The sequence below is a fragment of the Dipteris shenzhenensis genome, chromosome 7, assembly GCF_047967505.1.
Source record: "Dipteris shenzhenensis isolate YYH24624 ecotype China chromosome 7, Dip_SZ_1.0, whole genome shotgun sequence".
NCBI lineage: Eukaryota > Viridiplantae > Streptophyta > Polypodiopsida > Gleicheniales > Dipteridaceae > Dipteris > Dipteris shenzhenensis.
The window spans coordinates 34,268,738-34,283,256 of NC_141602.1; the positions used below are offsets into that span (position 1 = coordinate 34,268,738).

Here is a 14,519-nt window from a genome sequence, read left to right on the forward strand (position 1 = left end):
CGAAAACCAAACTGGCAGGTTTTGCTGGAGCTTTTATTACTAACACAAACTTGTTCAATGGAAAACATTGAAAATAAAGAAGCAAGACAGCCCCTCCAAAAAAAGAGAGAAGAAATAACCACCTTTAGGATTTCACCCTAAAAACTTCAAAAAATAATAGAAAACAAAGCATTCAATAAGAATCTAACTCATGGTAAAATATTCAAAAATATGAAATTCTTTAATTCCCCCACATCAGATGGGCATTCGATCGCAATACCACTACCTGGAAGGTATTGCTAAAAACTAATGCAAAACCATTAAAATCTTCATTGGCGCATTTATTCCTCACCTGCACATTCAAACAGTGAGTGTCAGAATCAATTAACTGACCTGAACAGCATTTTTACTTTTATAACCAACCAAAGCATGATACCCTCTCACATGTGGCTCTTAAACACCCTCTCCCATTCTAGTGGGCTCTCTCCGATCGAGCCTGTACCCATCACTATTCTTCAAAACAAAACATGTGCGCTTGAATTAAAAACTAGGAAGGAGAGATGAAGATTCAATGTCGATGAACAAAATGTGAATTGAGACCAACAGATAATTTAACTGCTCCTGCTCTCACCACCACCTTTATACTGTCAGTGTCCAGATGGAATACTTCTTATTTACAAGCTCGCTCGCTTAAAAGAACAGATCTATGAGTTCCTCCATAGACCATGCCAGGGTTCTAAACTGGAAAGTTGAACCCTTTTCCATATTACCCTTTCTCGCTTATGAGCCATAACACTCAATGATCAAGGTCCACAATTTAAAGAATCTTCCATTGAGCGTTTTCTCACACTAATGTTTGTTGTGGTCTGCTTGAATAAACATCACCGCAGACCTGTCCGGCCTTCCTACCCCATAAAACCTCTGCATAAGCCCTGGAGCTATTTCAAAACACAAGGAATCTTCCCAGTGAACAGATACACCTTAGAAGGTTTACAATGACAAATGATAGTACAAAACTGCAGTGCAATCCAACTGCAGGAGAAATTCGCTGTAAGGAAATTGGCATGCTTGATACAGCTACGTGAAAAGCCTGAAGAAGTTGCTTGCATAAGCCATTGGTTTCACATCTGGATGAGGCTGCAACAATGAAAGCGAATCAAATTCGCAGCACACATCATTTTGTACCGAATTTCAGAAACAAGAGCACAGCAACTTGACTTGCAGAAGCAGATAAGTCTATCACAATTGCTTGAATAATTGCATTATTATTTGCATGCAAGAAAGGTTCAAATGAACTGAAGCCAACAAGATCTTACAACAGCAGAAAAAGTCGTAATTTCTTGCTTGAACTCGGGGGCTTTAAACTTGATGTATGCTCCCTTATTGCCCATCTGCAACCCAGCACATAGATGCAAAGACAGATCAAACTGTAAGTTGTCATCAAAAGAGCACAATTACTATTCGCACAATATTTTCACTTGAAATTGGGGTCTTTACCAAAATGCACAATATTTCCTCTAATTGTCAAAAATTTGTCCTGAGATATTCATAAACAACCACTCATGAGGACACGTATCAATTCTTGCCTACAGCAATTCATTTGTGCAAGCAACATACACTGGCATGTTTGCTAGAGCAAGTAGCTTTCATTGCCAATCATTAAGTCCTATCTATTCATCCAACCATACAAAAAACGACTCTTCCACAAGCTGCTATGGGACTGCAACAAATTCCACCACTATAGTGAGAAGTTCTATGGGGGGATGCATGTTGCCAATCCAAGATGCATGCTATGCACAATGACAAGTGAAAACATGCTATAGACCTCTTGTTGTATATATCCATCCCCCAACCAATCTGCATACTGTAAGTTCGTAAGATGTGTGCCTCTGATGTAACCAACTGTTTTTTAAATAATTTCAATCCACTACTTTCGTTGGCTTACCACTCCCACTACTTGACCTCATGGTAGTCAAATACAATGTCCACCCATACTTCCCTTAGGTATATTGTTTGAAGTACAGAACAGATCTGGATAACATATTGTCAGATTACATCTATCTATTTTAAAAAAGTGATATCTATTAAATCTAGATTCCAATCAAATCAAGTATCAGTGATCATGATGTCTATGTTACAACTTATTGAATATTCATCATAGGTATAGGGGTAGACTCCCTCGTATGAAAGACTCACCAGAAGAAGCACAAACATCTAAACAATCAAATCAATTAACAGTGATTACAATGTCTATGTTAGAACTTATCAATCATTCATGGATAAGTACACAGGTACTAGAGGCTAGGAGATGGTACTTCAATTTTTCTTAGGATAGACTAGAGGCTAGGAGTTGGTACTTTAATTTTTCGTACGGTTTTGGGAACCAGGGTATATAAACCCAGTTCCTTTGTATTTCGTTGTTGTTCACTATTGGATCTTTCCTGCTCTCTTGCTTTCCAAACACTTTCACCTGATATCAGAGCCTCCTTCTATTTCTAGCTCCCTCGTATGAATGACTCACGAGAAGAAGCACAAAAATCAAACAATCAAATCAATTAACAGTGATTACAATGTCTAGGTATAGGGGTAGACTCCCTCGTATATCTAGGCATAGGGGTAGACTCCCTTGTATGAATGACTCACGAGAAGAAGCACAAACATCTAAACAATCAAATCAATTAACAGTGATTACGATGTCTTTGTATATCTAGGTATAGGGGTAGAATCCCTCGTATGAATGACTCACGAGAAGAAGCACAAACATCTAAACAATCAAATCAATTAACAGTGATTACAATATCTATGTTAGAACTTATCAATCATTCATGGATAAGTACACAGGTACTAGAGGCTAGTACTAGAGGCTAGGAGATGGTACTTTAATTTTTCTTAGGATAGACTAGAGGCTAGGAGTTGGTACTTTAATTTTTCGTAGGGTTTTGGGATCCAGGGTATATAAACCCAGTTCCTTTGTATTTCGTTGTTGTTCACTATTGAATCTTTCCTGCTCTCTTGCTTTCCAAACACTCACACTTGATATCAGAGCCTCCTTCTATATCTAGCTCCCCCATTCTAGCTAGTCCAGTCTTCGGAAGTGCTCCTATCATCAATAGATTGGCTTGATAGCTTCTCCTCAATGTTCTTCTGTATGAAAGGCCATACTACTATACAAACATTTACGCTACGATGTGATTGTTAGAATTATTATTATATTCTAGCAGTCACCAATGTAATGTAATAAGTAGGTTAAGGGCACTTTTCCCTCTTTTTAGAGGTTTTTCCCCCTAACCACAGTTAGTTCACTAACTACGGTTAGTGAAGGATAAGGATTTGTCACTTAGACAAAACCTCTCCCACTTCTTGTACTACTCACTTCATCTATTGCAAGCACAACGTTCAGCTCTCTAGCTCTCTCTCTTTTTCTAACATTTGGTATCAGAGCAGACACTGTTTCCCGGACCTGCACCTTGCTCCTAGCTTCCTTGCCCGCAAGCTCCCTGCTCTTCCGGCTCGTCGTCAGCAGCTCGTCATCTGTACAGTTCTCCATCCGTACAACGTACGTACTGCAGGCGTCACTTCTTCCCTACTCGTCGGTACGCTGCTCCTGCGCTGCTATCCGTACAAGTCATACGGACTGTTCCGTACATATGCTGTACACTCGTTCGTACATCTAATGTACACTGCTCCGATGCAGAATGCGGAATTATGGCATGCCAAGTATGGGCACATGAGCTATGGCAGCTTAATGACACTTCAGAGGCATTGATGCATTACCTCCTTTGGAGTCGCCTCCTCCTCATGCATGTGAAGGTTGCATTCTTGGCAAAATGCATAGGCTTTCCTTCAAAAAGGATGGTGCAGTAAAAGCTACAAGGAAATTACAGCTTATTCACAGTGATGTCTGCGGTCCCATGAGGACACCTGCTTTTGGGGATTATCTCTATTTTGTTACATTCATAAATGACTTTACCAACTACACTTGGGTCTATGGTCTCAAGGCAAAATCAGAAGTGTTTAAGCATTTCAAACACTTTGTGGCTATGGTTGAGAATGAGACAGGACTCAAGGTGCAGACACTTCGCACAGATCGAGGAAGGGGGTATATGTCTCATGAATTTGAGACATTTCTGTAAGAAAAAGGTATTATGCATCAGCTTACAGTGAGGCTTACACCTCAACAGAATGGCAAAGCTGAACGGAAGAATCGCGCTACCATGGAAATGGATAGATGCATGCATGCTTACAGTAAGAAGTTGCCTAACACGTTTTGGTTGGAAGGCCTCATGTGTGCCAACTATATTTTGAATCGGGCTCCTACAAAGGCTTTGAAGACAATCACTCCCTATGAGGCATGGCATGGGAGAAAGCCTTTAGTGGACCATTTCAGAGTTTTTGGTTGTATTGCATATGCCCATGTGCCTGTGGAGTTCAGACACAAGTTGTCAGATAAGGAGCTCAAATGCATTTTTGTGGGATATAGTTCACAAAGCAAAGGCTATCGTCTCTATAATCTTGCTACACGCAAGATTTTTGTTAGTAGAGATGTTATATTCTTTGAAAATTCTGCACATACACATGCTGAATTTCAGATTCCGGCCTCTTCAGATTGATGTGTTTGAGGGGATGCTTCCTATAGCATTTGGTTCCCCCACTGAAACTCAAAATTTACAACCTTCGCCAGCTCCACAAGTATAAATTCAGCCCCCAGCTGAATTGGTACAACCTCAGGGTGTGGATGAAGTTGTCAGGCAAGAAATTCAAGAGATACACGCAGCCAAAACAGTCCCGCATTGGTTGCTTCACATTCTCAGGGAGAGTAGGCTTGAAGCTCCATTGCCTGGCAGAACTCGTAGTGCAGTTAAGGCACATGGAGGGAGCTCATTCACTTGAATCAACTTATGCAGGTACTCTTCTTGACGAGGAGCAGCCTGAGACATTTGAAGAAGAAAAGGATAATGTGCATTGGATAAATGCCATGCACGATGAGTTGCAGTCCATTCATAAAAATCAGACTTGGGATGTTGTGGATTTGCCACCAGGTAAGAATGCCATAGGTACACGGTGGGTTTTCAAAGTCAAAAGAAAGCCAGATGGGTCCATTGATCGGTACAAGGCAAGGCTGGTTGCAAAAGGATATGCTCAGAAAAAGGGCATAGATTATGAGGAGACTTTTGCTCCTACATCTAGGATGACCACCATCAGGTCCGTTATAGCCATGGCTGCAAATTTTGAATGGAATGTTCATCAGTTGGACATTCACACAGCTTTCCTTAATGGAGACTTGTTGGAAGAGGTTTATGTCAAACAACCTCCGGGTTTTGAAATTTCAGGAAATGCACATCAAGTATGCAAGCTGAATAAAGCTTTGTATGGGCTGAAACAAGCCCCACATGCATGGTATGCCAAAATTGATGCCTTTCTAACCAGCAAGGGGTTGCACAATAGTCCAACTGAGGGCACCCTCTACATCAAGAAGGATGGGGGGGATATTTTGGTCATCATTCTTTATGTAGATGACATGCTGCTCACCGGATCAAATGAGGAAGTAATTGTAGATTTCAAGGCCCAATTGAAAGCTACATTTGATATGTCAGACTTGGGCTTGTTACATTTCTTTTTGGGGATCCAGTTTATTCAAGAGAAACGTGGCATTGTTATGTCTCAGTCCAAGTATGTTCAAAAACTCTTGGACAGATTCAACATGCATGATTGCAAGCCTATGTCCACTCCCATGGAGCCGGGGCTGAAGCTTACAATGCATGATGCGGGTGAATCAATTGATGTCACACTCTATAGTCAGGCTGTTGGATGCCTGATTTATCTTTGCAATACACGACCTGATATTCAGTTTTCAGTTTCTCAGGTGAGCAGGTATATGCACAGCCCAAAGATTATGCATTGGCAGGCTGTAAAACGCATCTTCCGTTACTTGCAAGGTACAAAGTCTTTTGGCTTGATGTTTCCCAGGGGGGGTGACTTGCAGATGCATGCTTACAGTGACTCAGATTGGGCTAGAGACTATGATACTAGGCAGTCCACCAGTGGGAATTGTTTCTTTCTAGGACATGCTTGCATTTCTTGGTTGAGCAAGAAACAGTCTACAGTGGCTACCTCCTCATGTGAAGCTGAGTACAGGGCAGCTTTCACAGCGACAGTTGAATGTGTTTGGCTGCGTCGTTTGTTTGCTAGGTCCTTCTCCGATTCTTATTGATAGTCAGAGTGCTATAGCAGTGGCAAAGAATCATGTGTTTCATGCTCGCACGAAGCACATTGAGATTCACTATCACTATGTTAGAGAGAAGTCGCATGTAAGAGAGATCAGTATGATCTATGTGTCAACACATGACAATGTTGCAGACATCTTCACCAAAGCACTTCCACGTGACAACTTTGAGGCATTTCGCAGTGCCCTGAACTTATCTCCTTTTGGTGATTGATCATTTCCTTGCACATGACATTGGCACCACAGGGGGGTGTTAGAATTATAATTATATTCTAGCAGTGACCAATGTAATGTAATAAGTAGGTTAGGGGCACTTTTTCCTCTTTTTAGAGGTTTCTCCCCCTAACCACAGTTAGTTCACTAACTACGATTAGTGAAGTGTTGAAAATGGGGAGAAGGTGAGAGACACATGATTGGAGACGAGCTGAGGCATGAACTGATGTGGATTGATAGATGGGTTAAAAACACAGCAAGTACATAGCCTCTTTTATAGGCTGGGCAAGCCTTATCTTCTCACACAGACACCTCATAGATGAGGTCACACACAAGAGAATCTAGATCCTATAATCTAAGGTGAGGAATCACATCTACCACATGAGGTGGCACAAGTGGCCTCAAGACTCTTCATACTCACACAACTATAGGACACTCCTAGGACTCTAGGACCCCACACACTAGGACTCCGATTCCAACAAACCCTCCTTCGGAGCTAGGGTGAGAGACTATGACATCATCCAGATTGTGCATCCCAGGCAATCTCAGAGGCTAATAGCTGAGCATAATTCAAAGGTTGAACCAAGCACTCTCATGGCTTAGGTGTCAACGTGATCAGAGACTCAAATCTGAGCATGGATGCATGACCAACTCATAGGTCTAGGAGTACACCAACATCCTGGAACTCGGCCAGGCTTGATAAAGGAAAGACATAACAACCCCCCTGTCTCCTAACTGGGTACATGGAAATAAGTGGAGCCTTTTATAGGACAAGGTACACAAAATGACAAATTATTACATCATTTTAGGAGGACTACCCAAGGCAGAGTACCTAACACACATCTATCACCTCATGGAGGGATAGACCAGAAATAGTAGGGGTGCAGGCTTGTTCCTCAGGTCCAGAAGGTGTAGCTTCATCGTCTTCGTCCTCGCTCTGCTCCGCAACCAGATTGGCATGTTCTTTGGCTTGTACCTTTGCCATTTTCTTGAAGCAACAATCCTCTGGATGGCCAAGTTTCTGACAATAATTACATTTAAGAGGTTTTTCGTTCTTCTTGGGCTTATTCTTGAGAAAGAATGCTTTGCCAGATTCGAAGGAAGATTCTGCTTTCTCTGTAAGCCTACGGTCCTCATCAATGAGATAAGCTACCATATCCTTAAAGCTCATATTGCGGCTGACTCTTAGGACAGCAAGGATCTCATTGTACTTGGAAATGTCTTTAATACTGGAGAGAAGTACAGCAACTTGATCATCATCTTCAACAATGGCTCGGATGGCAGATAATTGTTGGAGAATTGACCCAAGATTGCTCAAGTGTTCATTGAGGGTTTTAGTTTCCTTCATCTTGAGCTTGAAGAGTTTTTGTTTGAGAAATACTTTGGAATTATTGATCTTATTTTCAAACAAATTCTCTAACTTTTCCCAAACGTCGTTTGCTATCTTATCAAAATCCACATGGTGGATAAGGTTGTCAGCTAAAGCTAGGCCAATGATAGCCATTGCTTTATCATTTTGGTTTTCCCACCAACTGATTCTAGCATCAGCACCTTGAGGTTTTTGCTCCTTGCCATTGGTGATATTCCATATGCCTTCTCGCATAAGAAGAAGCCGGAGTTTTGTCTGCCAAGTTGGGAAATTGCTCCCTGAGAATTTCTCGATGAACGAGGAGTTTTTTATGCTATCCATTGGTGGGAAGGTCTTAGCTGTTATTACAGCTAGTGTCTAAATCCCTTACAATGTTTACTCAAATTTCAAGAAAGGCCCAAATTTTACATGGTAGAAGCTTCAATTATGCCAAAGGAAGACATAGGACAGAAAAGCCCTTAATTTTTGGGTTAGGGTTGCTGCAAAAATTAGGGTTTGCAGAAAAATTGGGGCTTTTCAAAATTTCCTAGAGCATAGTGTTCTAGCAACACTAGGGGAGCTTCAGATCATAAAAGCCCCAACAAATTCACCCAAAATGAGGCAAAAATATTCAAAAACGCAGAATATCTCAGACAGACTGTTTGCTGGTCAATGGAGAGGCATAGGTCCAGGCTGATACGGGCTCTTGTACACTGATGCTGAGGCTAAAGAGCAGTCGATGATGAGGCTTGGGTAGGACCTCATGTGGAGAGGCGAACGAAGAAGATCAGAATCTAGACTCCAGCTTGCAAATTAGGTAATTACGAACTGGGTATTTGCAGAGGAAAGCGTGGGAAGAATGCAAACGCAGAGCAGCCACGTAGAAAACCTTTGCCTACCTCGCGACCTGTACTCAGGAGATCAGCCCAAGAGATGCAGATAAGCGATGCAACTTCAGAGGATATGTCGGGCAGGTGACGAGTTGTTGCGCTCAACCAGAGATGGCGAGTTACGATAGTACTCAGGATGCAGCGCCTGTCATGCGGGCGCCTATGTGCTCTGATGGTGGGTGCTGCAGCTCCGCACGGACCTTCCTTGCTAAGGCTCGGGGTGTAGGGTTGAATGGCGACTGTTGCAGAAGCAGCAGTGTGGGCAGAGAGGTGCAGCATAGAGCAACGAATCAGGCCTGTTGTGCGAGCAGATGACGAGCAGAGGAGCGGGTAGAAGAGGTGCAGCGTAGAGCAACGAATCAGGCCTGTTGTGCGAGCAGATGACGAGCAAAGGAGCGGGTAGAAGATCCGCAGGATGGCGCAGCGGAAGAGTGGCACAGCAGAAGAGTGGCGCAGCGGAGGAGATAGCGGGCAAGAGGAATGCCATCAGGCAGGAGCTTCAACGTGGCTCTGATACCAAGTGTTGAAAATGGGGAGAAGGTGAGAGACACATGATTGGAGACGAGCTGAGGCATGAACTGATGTGGATTGATAGATGGGTTAAAAACACAGCAAGTACATAGCCTCTTTTATAGGCTGGGCAAGCCTTATCTTCTCACACAGACACCTCATAGATGAGGTCACACACAAGAGAATCTAGATCCTATAATCTAGGTGAGGAATCGCATCTACCACATGAGGTGGCACAAGTGGCCTCAAGACTCTTCATACTCACACAACTATAGGACACTCCTAGGACTCTAGGACCACACACACTAGGACCACACACACTAGGACTCCGATTCCAACAAAGGATAAGGTTTTGTCACTTAGACAAAACCTATCCCACTTCTTGTACTACTCACTTCATCTATTGCAAGCACAATGTTCAGCTCTCTAGCTCTCTCTCTCTTTCTAACAGTGATAACATCACGAACTCTCTTCTTGCTGGCACAAAGCAAATATTGGTTTGCCCTACCGTATTGTGACTATTTTTGCATCTGCATGTGAATTTCGCTCTTGCACAACAGATGTGCTTGTACGACTATTACTACCATCCCTTGCAGAATTTTTTGGGCATCTTTCCGAAAGGCACTCTTCCTAATTCAATTAACTTCCTTTCTTTACAGAATCATTATCTTAGCATGAGGCTGACTTCTCCAGCTAAGATCTGCTCAAATTTTCCACTCTCAATAGGGTTTGAGGCATTCTACAACAGAACAACTCCTCCAAGGTACTTGTTATTCTAGATCTATTCAATCTTTCAAGCCAACCACAATCTTACCGCTATTTCTAGTTAAGGGAACAGAACTGTATTTGCAAATACATTTTTAGTTCAGGAGTTAATCTAAGTCTCTTAGTGACTTGTGCAAGGAAAAATCAAGCTCCAGAATGGCAAGTCCAGGAAAGTGGAGGCCTAGATTGTACATAAAACCTGCAGGACAGCAAGCATGATACAAATTTGGGGAGGACCAGGGAGCTATTAGGCATGCCATAGACGATGGCAAATGTGATTTCAGTGCCTTCATAAGCACATCAGTCCTTGAGACTCAATCATACAAGGAAGCCCAAAGCAATGCTGATTGGCCGCAAGCCATGTATGATTCCACTAATAAAAATCGAAGATGGAATTTGGTGGACCCATCACCTCAAGAGAAAAATGTAGTGGCTCCAAGTGGATCTTCAAGGTCGAGCAGGATGCCGATGGCAAGAGAAGCATGCCTATTGCCAAAGGGTATTCACAAGAAAAAGGGGATTAAGTATGAGGAGACCTTTTCTACCATAGCCAAAATGACAACCATTCATTATGCGGTAGCTTTGGCAGCCTATTATGGCTGGAAGTACTTAAATTTTTGGATCCATTTATACTAGTTTTGGTGACTTGTATATATAAACCCAGTTCCTTTGTATTTCGTTTGAGGAGCTGTTCACTTTTGGAATAGAGCATTCTATTTTTTCTTGTTCTCTTGCTATTGAAGCCCTTTCACATATGATTGACTCAAGACGGGTGAGGCATGACAAACATCTAAACAACCCACGGTCATGAGTTAGAGACATGACATACCCAACAGAAGGAGGACACATATATGGATAATTGCCAACACTCTATCCCTCATCTTATACCACCGCAACCTCACCATGACCTCTCTTATCAGGCCATACTTGGCACAGGACTTAATGTCATACTGATGCTTTCTAGGAAAATATAACATTCAGCATCTAGCATGGTGATGATGCTTGTTTAGTAGCTCCACCCTTTCAGCTTGCTCTTTCGGGTTTCTTTTAGTCTCATAGACCCATCGGTCTTCCGAAGACTTAAACCCCTCCCTCCCTGCCCCTCTCAACCAATCCTCTCTCTCTCTCTCTAGCCATGGCAGCGCTCTCTACAGGGACAGCTCACAAAGGCACTACAGAAGTACTCACATGCCTCAACAAAATCTGCCTTGTGTTGATAGAGAAAATAGACAGCTTAGAGGCCACCAATGTGGCCCTATTGGCTGAAAAAGCACATGTGGACAAAACACTGGCTAAGATTCGAAAAGAGGGGGGGAAGGTACAAGAGGAATGGAGAAAGGAGAAAGCGAAGAAAGAAGAATAGGAGAGGGAGAGAACAGAATGGGAAAATGAGAAGACCAAGCTACAAGACCAATTATACACATTGGGGACTGAGTTACAACAAATGAAGGGCAAACAAACAACATCAGATGGTGGCTGCAAAATTATGGATTAGCTCAAAAGAGGGGGGGAAGGTACAAGAGGAATGGAGAAAGGAGAAAGCGAAGAAAGAAGAATAGGAGAGGGAGAGAACAGAATGGGAAAATGAGAAGACCAAGCTACAAGACCAATTATACACATTGGGGACTGAGTTACAACAAATGAAGGGCAAACAAACAACATCAGATGGTGGCTGCAAAATTATGGATTAGCTCAAAGCAGAAAATGCAGCTCTTAAGAAAGAGATGGAGGCCATGCAGACTACCATGAATGGTAAGCATGCTGAATTTGCATGAAAACTCACCAAGCCCTGAAAACTCGAACCAAGTTCTTAATCGCCAAGAGGACATAGTAGCCAATGCCCAATTGCATTCTCAGCCAAGAGGAGTGCAAAGGCATGAAGAAAGAGCATTTACAAGAGCCGACCAGCAAGAATTCCACTAAAAAATGCGAAAAGAAGCACTTCTGTGGCGAAGAAGTGGGAGTTCTTGGCCTCAAAAGAAGCGTGCTTTAGAGAGGAATGCATTGAGAAGGTTTTGGAGAAGTTTCATCGCCAGAAAGTCCTCCAAAACTGAGAAAAATTAGTCAACCAGTGCACGGGACCACTCGAAATTCAACAGAAAGCTATAGCTTTGCAAGAGGAAAGGCCTAGGAGGTTGTAGATGCAAAAAGGTCAAGAAAAAGTCACTTTTGCAAATTCGACCAGCAAAAGAAGTGCTCAGCTCTGCCCGTACTACCAAACGCATGGAGGGAAAAGCATATCACTGCGAAGGGGAGGTAGAACGAAAGTCGAGGAATCCAAACGGGTGAGGAGTTATGAAGAAAAACGGAATTCAGCTGAAGGAGGCTGAAAAACCAATCCAAAATCTCAACAAAGGGAGAAGATGAGAGGAAAAACCACACATGTGAAGTTTAGAAGGCCCAGGAAGGTCCAGGAATGGCAAAGGATCATGTAGAAGTCACTAGAGCCACTTGGAACTCTAGGAGGCCACTAAAGGTACATGGCCGGCCCATTAAAAATGCCACATCATCATTTTCCAACAACTACTCTTTTAATTCCTTGGAATGTCTTTGGGCCTAGGGATTAATTACGCTTATGTGCTAGGCACCATGCCGCGTTTAATTATACATTATTAAGCCCACGCTTGGACTTTTAAAACCAAAGTTGTCACGGTCTTGTGATACATTAAAGTACTTAGAATTTCATGCCCCCGTGACATACCTCTCTCTTGAAACAACAAACCACAATTTGCTGCCCCAAAACACAGGAGCGAGCATGAAATATGCCATGAAAGAGTATACAAGAAAGCCACAGCTATAGTATACAGAGACAGTGAAAATATGGCTAGGAGAGGCATGCATCCATCCATATACACTGCTCAAAATCTATGTGATTCCTCAGTAATCAATAGTCAAGATGCATCAATATCATGAAGTCGCACAGCAGAAATACTGTCAGCTCAGTATCTCGGATAAAACATACAGTGTCATCAAGCGACCTTGTGAAATCACGGTGAGCCCGTCTGTACTGAGGTAGTGGAGGTGCTACCTCCCCTCTCAAACACCAGGTAATGCTCCAGACGCTCGCTCTGCTGAACTACCTATAGGAGCCCGGATCGCAGTCAGCTCTAGCTGGAAAGCATCAAGGTAAAGCTGCAATATCCCAGGTGAATCTGCCAGTTCATCTTCCTCCATCCGTTTCGCATCGAGTGATGAGTAATTTTGAAATTTTACCAAGTAGCGATGGATAACTTTACCCTTAAGCTTTCTATCTTTGTGTGCCAGAATTGCTCTGGGACTAGAAGTTCATCCTGTTCTTCCACTTCAGGTTGTACCTCATCAGGTAAATCCTCGGGAACATCTCCATACTATTGCTTTAACAAGCTCACATGAAAGGCATTATGTATCTTCCAATGCGGAGGCAACTTCAGCCTATAAGCTACCTCGTTTATCTTTTCAGAAACCTGGAAAGGACCATAGTGCGCATGTTCAGCTTTGTGTACAACCTTTCCTTGCCTTTCTTATTTTTCAGCCTTGCCTTTTGAAAACGCAGCAAAACCCAATCACCTTCTGTGAATATCAATTCCTTGCGGTGCTTATCTGCTGCTCTTTTCTACTTGTCCTGACTTCTTTGCAAGGCATATTTGATCTTCTTGTAAGCCTCTTCAAGGCTTTCCACAAAACAATCAACTTCGAAGATTTTCTCTTTTGTATGCAAAATGGGAGGTATCTTCCTGGCACCTTCCACTATTTCAAAAGGTGCTTTACCTGTGGATGTGTGCATCGTATTATTGTAAGCATATTCCAGCAAAGGCAAATAATGCTCCCATTTTCTTTTGTGGTCTGAGACCTAGTATTTAAACATATCCAAGATGGTAGAGTTTTCCTGCTCCGATTGTCCATCAGACTGAGGGTGAAAAGATGACGAAAAATTCAGCATAGTGCCCATATTTTCAAACAGCCCTCTCCAAAAGAGGCTGGTCATCCTCAAATCTCTATCACTGATTATGGATTCAGGCATCCCATGATACTTGAAGACATGCTACAGAAACAATTTGGCCATTCAATCTGCTGTCATTTTCTTTCTTACTGGCACAAAGTGGGCTTGTTTGCTAAACCTGCATATTATTGTCCACAATCCATCATGTCCAGTAGGAGTATGTGGAAGATTAAACACAAAATCCATAGCTATGCTTTGCCATGGTCTATCCGGAATTGGCAAAGGGTGTAACAACCCAGGTGCCTTCTGCTTGTCAAACTTTACTTTCTGACAAACCATGCATGTTCTCGCATGTTCACATATTCTTCCAGATCTTTCCTCAAAGATGGCCAATAAAGTATTGCTCCACTGCTGTAATTGTTGCTGTAATTCCCCTATGTCCTGCATATGGAGAAGCATGACTTTCCATTATGACTTTCTATCGCATCTGATCAGTGACACAGAGTCGTCCATGCATCAAAATGAAACCCTCTTTCAACATATAGTGATCATGCCTTTTACCATTAGAAAGCTGATCATAAATAGTTGAGAAATCAGCATCATTAACATACGGATCTTTCATCACATCTAACACATTGTTGTAAGCAATGCTCACTGCTGAAACACTGGGTT

At 42.5% G+C, this 14,519-nt stretch overlaps 1 protein-coding gene across 1 annotated transcript in view; it reads right to left on the reverse strand.

Annotated features, from left to right (window-relative positions):
* Positions 1-222: 222 nt before the first annotated feature.
* PP5.2 (protein phosphatase 5.2) overlaps positions 223-14,519 on the reverse strand; it is a 108,801-nt gene continuing 94,504 nt past the window's right edge. The window contains exons 12-13 of the mRNA XM_087377037.1: positions 1,296-1,370; positions 223-1,116 (exon numbers count right to left, since the gene is read on the reverse strand). Coding sequence (XP_087233163.1) covers positions 1,057-1,116; positions 1,296-1,370 — 135 coding nt within the window. The 3' untranslated portion in view covers positions 223-1,056. The remainder of the gene's footprint in view (positions 1,117-1,295; positions 1,371-14,519) is intronic.